The sequence below is a fragment of the Stegodyphus dumicola genome, chromosome 1, assembly GCF_044657685.1.
Source record: "Stegodyphus dumicola isolate Sdum_Otavi_A_Nest chromosome 1, ASM4465768v1".
Taxonomy (NCBI): domain Eukaryota; kingdom Metazoa; phylum Arthropoda; class Arachnida; order Araneae; family Eresidae; genus Stegodyphus; species Stegodyphus dumicola.
In genome coordinates this window covers 70,816,003-70,826,197 of record NC_140768.1, presented here as the reverse complement: position 1 = coordinate 70,826,197, position 10,195 = coordinate 70,816,003, and the positions used below count along the sequence as shown (strand labels likewise).

The 10,195-nt window shown below is 30.2% G+C and overlaps 1 protein-coding gene across 3 annotated transcripts in view; it reads left to right on the top strand.

The window, feature by feature from the left end:
* Positions 1–676: 676 nt before the first annotated feature.
* LOC118189845 (nose resistant to fluoxetine protein 6-like) overlaps positions 677–10,195 on the top strand; it is a 60,482-nt gene continuing 50,963 nt past the window's right edge. The window contains exons 1-2 of one of the 3 annotated variants that reach the window (XM_035360525.2): positions 677–1,339; positions 5,162–5,331. In XM_035360525.2, coding sequence (XP_035216416.1) covers positions 889–1,339; positions 5,162–5,331 — 621 coding nt within the window. In that variant the 5' untranslated portion in view covers positions 677–888. Of the gene's footprint in view, positions 1,344–1,363; positions 1,509–5,161; positions 5,332–10,195 lie in introns of those variants that run through there. The other 2 variants (XM_035360528.2, XM_035360527.2) reach the window with 2 other exon arrangements.

Genomic DNA, 10,195 nt, shown 5'->3' with positions numbered 1-10,195 from the left:
GTTAGCTCTTACTTGGGAGTGGAAAACATTTTTTGTAAATCTCGTTTTGAATTTTCTCCATAACCGCAGAATTTGTGTTTTGCTTTTGCAATGAGCGGCGTTTTTGAAAAAACGTTGCGAGCAAGAAACGGAGTGACTGACCTCTTCCCGCTCTCCCAATTTTCTCTATTTTCTTTTTAATTAGCCTTAGTTAAAATTTCTTTTTATCTGTTAAGAATATATTTAAAAAAATTAAAAATTTTCTCCTTATTTAACTCCGTTTTCCCGTTGTGCATCAAGCTGTCAGAAGATTGCCTTTTGGTCAGTTACTACCAGAATTTCGAAAACTTCATAAATACTTAGAACAAATTATTTATTCTCTTTTCGTTTTGCATTTTTCGAAAATGAATTTATTTAATCAGTCTAGGTCTTAAATCCTTCATATTTACTTTTAACATTGCATCAATTCACTTTTCACATTCATCTTTTCAATATAACAATCAAAAGAGCTCTATCTTATCATTAACCCCCCGCTGAGCTCTTTGGTGGAGTCAAGTGTTTGAGGTTTGGTGGATCGACTTAGAAAATTGTTGAAAGTCTACTTCTGCTACTTTAGTTGAAAATAATCTGGCAACACTGCACCTAAGGTGATTTTTTGTTCTGCGAGCAGAAAGATTTATTGGGTGCAAAACAAGACATCTGTCTACTTTGTCTGTTAGCGGCGTTTTCAACTTTTCTCAGTTACGTGGTATCCTTGTTTTCCTTTTTCTTCCTTCTTATAAGGTCATTTGAAGAATTCCAGGAAAGAGCATCTTTTCTTTTCGCATAAAACGTCATAAATGGCAGTTCCGTCTACCTTTCACCTTGACACTGTCGCTCTTAATTTGAAATATTTCGAAATTTACCTCGATGTTTTCCTCATTAAAAGATCAGAGAAACATTCACTTAACATGTTGCTCAGAACTGCTGCGCGCGAATCCTAACTCCAAAGGTTTTACAATTGGAAACTTTTTGCTTCATTTATGGTGCTGCATAAAAATTTTGCTAGTCATGAAACATGTCAGTTTTTGTTTGATTTTGTATGCATTATCGCAAAGTATTAATGCAAATCGTACCGCTTCCAGTTCTCTACGCTTTTTTAATGCTTTTGCTCAAAATGCTGTGCGTTTACAAGAAATACCTTTAAAATCCAATCTGACTAAAAGTGTTGATATAATGCAGTTGATGACATTTGGAGAAAAAGTTGGTAACAGTAATTTTATTCAACAGAATCAAGGATTTGGCTCTAATAATCATAGCAAATGTTTTGAAGATATTATGTTTGTCTTAAGTCATCTGACATCTCATCCTGCCCTTCAAAGTAGGTAAATTTGTCTGTTACGTTTTGTAAAGCATGATTTTTATTTCTGGTTTACGAAAGATCTTTGGAACCACTTTGTTGGGTATGATTCAGTATTATTCAACAGTTAACAAGAAACTAAGTTCAAGTTTTATTAATAATATTCATTCTCATTTTCAGTTATAAAAAAGTAACTATATATTTATCATTTTCCTTCGTAGTTGTATGCTTAATTTATAATTATTCATGCTTTGAAAATATGAAAGAAATAGGATTAAAACATGCTTTAATTGTTTTCTTTAAATATTAGTAATTACAATTAATGTGAGTTAATTCTATCCAATGTCTTACATGTATGTTGTATTTTTCTATTATATACTGTGCTATGTAATATTCTTCATAATTAAATTATGTTATTTGTTTACTAAAATGATATGCATTGTATATAAATAGAAAATGTTTACAAATTTTTTCTTCATATATCTTTATAACTGTTATTTTTATTTATATTTATTTATGTTTTTAGATTTATTAATTAGAAGATCCTACCCTTATAGCTTAATATTTTTTTTCTGAGAAAGATTGAGTTTTTTTATTTATTCAAGTCAAAATAGCATTTATATTTTTTTATTTGTGTTCTATATTATGAATTCTAAAGTAAAATAGTTTGAACTAATGAAATCAAACACATAAGGATCCTTTTTTTTTTAATGTTTTTCTGTACATCTTCACATAAAAGTGTAGATATTTATATACAGTTTAATTTGTAGTTTTCCAACAGTTTTGTAATATTTAGCTCCATATTTCTTCATCAGAGTTAATTTAGTATGAACTCATAAGTACTATGCAAAATTTGTACCAATCTTTTCATAATCTTTGCTTTGTTGGAAATGTGAATGTGTTGTAACACATTAAATGTAAACCATTTTAATTTAAATTCAGGATCATAAGATCAGATTGATATTTTCAAATATGTATTACCATGTAAGCAAACTTTTATTTGTGCTTCTATCATTCAGTTATTCCTTAAATCAATAATTTGATTGTATCAAAAATGCTTTTTGCATTAAAAAAATTTTCTTTTCTTCCCCCCTTTTTGTTTCTCTTTTTCTTTCTTTTCTTCTTTTTTTAGGACAGTTTTGAATTCTATATTTTGCACGAAATCCACCTTAACTTTATATATTTTAATGGTATTTAATGTATTAACTACTTGTAATGAATTTCTTAAATGTAATACTTTAATAATATATAATAAAAATTGTGGAGATGGACATAGAGCATGAAGATTATATTAGATTTTCTTTGATATTCTGGGGCATTATTTATTTTACTAATAAAATATTTTTAAATGTGTGACAATGAAGCCACTGGTGCATTAACAGTTTTTATTTCATAATAAGCAGTTTTATGCTTTCTTGAAACAGTCTGTTTTTTTTTTCAGGCACAGCATAATGCTGAGCATAAGTTTAACCTTTGTGAGCATATGATATAGTTCTTTAGGCATGGCTTTCCATAAACATTATTGAAGCAATTATTGTAGAATCAAACTGGTATAAGAGGCAGGAGTGTTCATCATGTTAATTACAGGTGTACATTTCATATTACTTCAATATTATAGTTGGTGATAAAAACAAATATAAAGACTATATGTTTTCTTAGCAAATGGAAACTTGAAAAGAAGATTAGGTTACTGATGTAAGATTAAGAATGAGGAAGTTATTTAATTTCTCATTAGAGGGATGTCCTATTGCTTTATTAAAAAAAATATTTGATATTTTTTTAATTTGATAAAAACAAATATAAAGACTATATGTTTTCTTAGCAAATGGAAACTTGAAAAGAAGATTAGGTTACTGATGTAAGATTAAGAATGAGGAAGTTATTTAATTTCTCATTAGAGGGATGTCCTATTGCTTTATTACTGATAATGACAATTTTGATACGAATATTATTGAAAAAAACTGTAGTTTCACTTTTTCAAAATTATGCATTTCTGTAAGTTTTATTATAAGCCATTTACTAGTTTTAGAATAGAAATTTGAAACAATGAAATTAAAAAAGAGGATTTCAGGATTATTATAAGTTAATAAAAGGATGTCCTTTAAGTCCATTATTATCTATGTAACCACATTGCTGTTTGTGTATTCAAATTGTTATTCCATCCAAACTTCTTTTTTATAGTAATTAAAAAACTAATAAAATAATATTAGCCTTTTAAAAATTCATCATTATTATTTAAAAAAGTTAGGTTGATCTTTACATTATGGTAACTTGGCGTTTTTTTGGCGACCAACTCTCCTACAGCAACCCTCTATTTTTTTTTCCCGCCGCCATTTTGTCTTCACGAAGTAAAGACATGTTTCTTTTCTTTTTATCTACTGAACACTTCTTCCAACAATCTACTAGCCGAATTACACTTATGCTAGAAATTTTATCTAACAAAACTGCTTAATCATGACAAATATTCACTGCAAAATTGGGAAAAAGTGCACAATACCATACTCCTTACGCGTTTTTCAAAATAACACATATACATAAACCATGTACACGCTGACTTATTTTTACTTAAAAAAACATCCCAGAATTGGACAAAAATGGCATTGCGCACACTCTTCACTATATCCATGTACACTGCTTTTTTCTCATAAATTAGAAAAATTTCACGAAAATACATGACAATTTTCTCAATCTTTAAACCCAGTAAAAAGAACATATATGAAATTACCTGATCGCGAAAAAGTATTTACCCTTTCCAAATATGAACATTTCCACATATAAAATAAATAAAATATCCAAAAACTTTTACCTCTAAATCATCTATTACATTATACACGTCACCAATGAATTCATACCGCAACCATTACAAATACTTAGTATCAAATATTTAAATTATTTCCATGCACGTTTACTTCAACTTAAACGTGTACCAAACTCCTACAAACATAAAATTCACAAAATAACTATCATTTAATTAAAATATCACTAAACCATGTACACGTCAACTTATTTTTACTTAAAAAAACATCCCAGAATTGCACAAAAATGGCATTGCGCACACTCTTCACTATATCCATGTACACTGCTTTTTTCTCATAAATTAGAAAAATTTCACGAAAATACATGACAATTTTCTCAATCTTTAAACCCGGTAAAAAGAACATATATGAAATTACCTGATCGCGAAAAAGTATTTACCCTTTCCAAATATGAACATTTCCACATATAAAATAAATAAAATATCCAAAAACTTTTACCTCTAAATCATCTATTACATTATACACGTCACCAACGAATTCATACCGCAACCATTACAAATACTTAGTGTCAGATATTTAAATTATTTCCATGCACGTTTACTTCAACTAAAACGTATACCAAATTCCTACAAACATAAAATTCACAAAATAACTATCATTTAATTAAAATATAATTAAATTCAAAAACACTACTTAAAATATAAATGAGCACATACATTAAATTAATACATACATAAATACCCATTTCGAATTCACTTTAGTTACGGCCATGGGATCCAAAAATTCACGAACACTGCTTCACACAACACAGAATAAAGCCAAATACAAAATTTCCAGATTTTTTCCCGATTTCCCCCCTTTTCTGATTAAAGAACCGTAATTCGTCCATTAATATCACATGACATATCCCATGATCTCTCATTTCCCTCACACAAAATAATGCGTAATCGGAACTGAGTACTGCTCACATTATTACCAAAGTCCCAGGTAGTAATCTTTATCGCCTCCAAAATGTCGCCAAACTACCAGTTACCATATTGTAAAGATCAACCAAAAGTTATTTTAAATATTTTTTCTTACCTTATAGTGTTGGATGCAGATGGCAAAATTCCAAGTGGAATATTTCTAGGAAATCTTTTATGGATGGGAAATTATGATGAATGTCTAAGTGTGCACACATCTTATGTTGTCAATGCTTCGGAAGGTTTCAGTGGCTTATACTGCATTTCAGAGTGGAATATTTCTGTACCAAAGTCTGTAAGTTGTTAAAAAGAAATCTTCTGATTTTCTTAGGCTTATAAAGCATATTGAAAAATATGTAGTTTTGTAAAAGTTTTATGAATTAATTTTTATAAAATCTTTGAATAAGGCCATCATTTACAATGCATTTGGGTTATTCATACATCCAATTAAAAACTTGCATTTTTACAAATAAAACAATGCAAATAACAAAAACTTTTATAAATAAACCTTATGTGGAACATGTTAATTGTTATTTTTGAAAAGGTAATGAGAGTACAGTTTGCTTTAATTTTTTAAAAAATGTTAAGTTTTATTCCCCATAGCTTAGCTTTGGTTTTTGGATCCTTTGTGTGTGCATTTGACCACATCTTTAGGGCTTTTCAAATTATATTTATTACATTATTTACTTCTAGATTTTTCTTTCTTTATTTCTTTTCGGTTAATCTTTGGATTATGGTAACTTGGCAATTTTTTGGCGAAAATTTGGCAACCAACTCTGCTACAGCAAACTTTTACTTTTTTTTTCGGTGCCATTTTGTCTTCACGAAGTAAAGACATGTTTCTTTTCTTTTTATTTACTCAACACTTTTTCCGACAATCTGCTAGCGGAATTACACTTATGCTAGAAATTTTATGGAACAAAACTGCTTAATCAGGACAAATATTAAGTGCAAAATTGGGAAAATGTACAGAATCGCAAACTCCTTGCCGCGTTTTTCAGAATCGCACATACACAGTAACCATGTACACGTTGACTTATTTTTACGTAAAAAAACATCCCAGAATTGCACAAAAATGGCATTGCACACACTCTTGACTATCCATGTACACTGCTTTTTTCTCATAAATTAGAAAAATTTGCATGAAAATGCAGAAAAATTTTGTGAATCTTTAAACTCGGTAAAAAGCACATATATGAAATTACTTGATCGCGAAAAAGTATATACCCTTTCCAAGGATGAAAATTTCCACGTATAAAATAAATAAATCCAAAAACTTTTCCCTCTAAATTATCTATTATAAACGTCACCAACAAATTTATAATGCAAACATTAAAAATGGTTCCAAATACTTAGTGTCAAATATTTAAATTTTTTCCATGCAAATTTACTTCTACTCAAATGTATTCCAAAATACTACAAACATATAACTCACAAAATCACGATCATTAAATTAAAATATAATTAAATTAAAAAACACTACTTAAAATATAAATAAGCACATACATTATATTAATAAAAATTAGCTTACAATCCTAATTACTTTAAACTAATTCATTGCTAATAACAATTTTCCAATAATACCATATTAATTTATTTATTCCTTACATGCATAAAAATAATATCCTCAAATGATTAAAAATACTAACTTACCTAATCTTGATTCAGAAGTCAAACAACAAAAATCAGCGTTAATTCACAAAATTTTCACAGGACTAGTTTCGATGGTTTTACCGAACCATCAATGATGGTTTGGTAAAACCATCGAAACTAGTCCTGTGAAAATTTTGTGAATTAACGCTGATTTTTGTTGTTTGACTTCTGAATCAGTATTTATTCGGCGTGTTATTGTGTCTTACCTAATCTTCTTCAGAATCTTGATTGCATGGCGGATAAACTTTTCTTATAGATTCAATAATCCAGTAGTCAACTGGCAGTATATTCACCCAGTAATAAGTAATTAATAAAATGTCACCCATACTCAAACGACTTTCAGTAAACCACATACCCTTCCTTACACTCCGTTTTGCAAAATGTCCATTTTCACCAGATTTCTTTCACCGCCATTCAAACTTATCTGTAATATCCTTCCTTTCACACAATCTCATTTCATTCCCACATGTTGGAGATTCATACTTATCCATAATTAATCCTACACTCATACACCATTCAAGCAATTCTTTTGGATTATCAGATAAACACAATAAAAATTTAGAATTCACTTTAGATAGCACCATGGGATCCAAAAATTAATCAACACTCTTTCACACAACACACAATGAAGCTAAATACAAAATGCTATAAACTACTGCAGATATTTTTCCAAATTTCCCTCCCCCTTTTTCTGATTAAAGAACTGTAATTCGTCCATAAATGTCACTTGACATATCTCATGATCTCTCATTTCCCTCACACAAAATAATGTGTAATCGGAACTGAGTACTTCTCACATTATTTCCAAAGTCCTAGGTAGTAGCCTTTATCGCCTATCAAAATGTCGCCAAACTACCTGTTATCATATTCCAAAGATTAGCCTTCTTTTCTTCATAGCAATTATTAAGGCTATATTAAAAGTAATGTAAAGATTGGAAAAAATTTTTTATTAATCTTCCGAGCATTATGTGTTTACTCCTGGAATTTCAGAGTTCCTTAAAGTGTCATGAATAAATGGTATTTTTTTTATTATAATTAAAAATGACTCTCATTTTGTACATTGATTCCTTTTCTTTCAATATATATCAAACCCTAAAATCGGATACATTAAAGGCTGACAGAAATTTTCATGTGTAATGAAAACAAAAGCCACCCTTCCGTATGAGATTTTACATTCATAATGCTTAGAGGGTTAACTAATACATGTCTCCTAAAATTCCCTTGTATTTGAAATGGCTCTTGCTCTGAACAAAGATATTGGTTAACATAATCTTCATTACAAGTACCGTATTTGATGGCATATAAGACGCACCCTCATTTAGATGGCCACACACAAGGGAAAAAAGTTTCAATAGTCCGCGCGAAAGCGTGTACCACAATAACTTAAAATGTGATTTCTTTCAGTTCTCACGTTTTGTAAAAGCCAAATAAATAATCGTTGAATGCAATTAAGAAACATATTTTTATTAAGGAAAATTTACAGCAAGCTATTTTTAACATGATATGTAAATTTCAGTAATGAATAAATGAATGAACGGCAAGCAATCAAACATAATACAAAATAAAGCAAAAGCAACAAAAAACACAGATTCAAGGAAAACGTTGCCTATCATGAAATTAGACTTTAATCACTTTCAAAACCATAAAAATCCTTTTCACTATCATCATCATCGAAAACGAGAATATCATCATCACTACTGTTTCCGTCATCGCTCGTATCACCTTCTTTGAATAATGCATGGTCTTCTGTTCCGTCAAGAGCATTACTGATTCCACACATCTTAAAGGTCTTAACAATTACTTCAGCCTTTACGTCCTCCTAAGATCTTTTTACTCACTCGCACACTTGTGAAATAGAGTCTTCTTACCTATCACCCACATTTTTACGGCATTTTCAAGTTCAGGCCAAAATGGAGCTGGGCATCGAAGGTTATGTTTTTGTTTTTTTAACAGTCTATTTTTTAGAGAATTGATCTTCCTACAGTCGCCAAGTACATATCATTTTTTCGGTAGGTGGTGGACCGAAATGCCTTGCTGCTGCTCTGTTTCCATACACTTTGGCGTAGTTTAACACTCCTAGTTTATACTGAATTGTATAGCTTAATCTCTTGTTTCCTGTAGTCATATTTTCCAGGGTATTTTTTTAAAACAAATAGTTTTAAGCACCGATACCGACCCGTTTATAAAGAATAGCACTGATACCGACACGTGTGTCGGCTGAGTCAAAGTCTATGTAATGAAGGAAAGGCTTCATAGATGTAATCTGACCGTCGAACCTGTTCAAACTTCGACATCAGCTTCGAGCTTTTGGTGATGATATTTCACGCATGAGCAAAATAATTATGGCAGATGTAGAAAAAGTTGTGTGTCTAGACCTTTATCCGGGATAAAAATAGCATTCAGTATTGAAAGTTAACCTGTGTCCTTTACATATAAGACACGGGTAACTTTTTTGAGGCCAAATTTAGGAAAAAAAAGTGCGTCTTATATGCCTTCAAATACGGTAAATGTATTTGTAAAACTGTTGAGCTCAACTTTCAAATTCACTTTGAAAAAATTTAAGTGTGTGTTGCTTTACCCATCTTTTTACAACTGCTTTCTCTTTGCTTATGGGGTACTATTATCCACCAATGTATTGATCATAAGTTATTACTGAAGATGTGTGAGAGGATGTATTATATCTTGATAAATGTGGATTGTGTTCAGGTTCTTATTTTGTCGCTTCTTAGTGATTTTTTAAAGTTTTTGGAATGTAGAAGAGTCATTCTAATAACACGTGAAATTTTTGCTGATGACAGTATGGTAGCATTCCAAAAACTCAAAGAAAATAATGTGCTTGTTATCTCAATCAACTATTCAAATAACAGTTGCCATCAACTTTTATGCTGATTCATGGCTCTTGAACATTCTAGGCCAGTGTTTCTTAAACACTGTGTTAAACGCTGTTTCCTTAAATGTTGTTTTCTGCAAGTCACAACCCCAAATGGTTTTACAAAACAAGAAGTTGGGATTGTGAAAATTTTATTCAGGTATATGAATGTAAAGAAATTGTATTAATGTGACTTTTAAAGAAATTTAATTGATACTTACAAGATTTCTTGTGTCATGTAACACCTTAAAAGAATTTGTTGAGTTATCGAATGACTCAGATCTTGAGTTTCTGTAAAAATCCTAAATGGAAGTTTTGGTTTATATCATGATATATTTTTTTCACAAAAATCTGTTCAGATCTTCAAGTAAAGTATCACTTCTAGTTTATCAATTGTAGCTAAAATCTAATAATATTGTTCCCATTGATATGAAAGTTAAGTTAAGGTGACCAAATGTCCCGCTGTTGGTGGGACAGACCCGATTTTTAACAATTTGCCCCGTGACATTTTGAAAAAGTCCCAATTTTTGGAAAGAATGCACGATAAGCTAGAGAACGGCGGAAGAATACAGTTTTCGGCGCCATGTGGCTACTTCGCCAGGATATGTGTCTTATATTCTTTTTGTTAATTTTATAA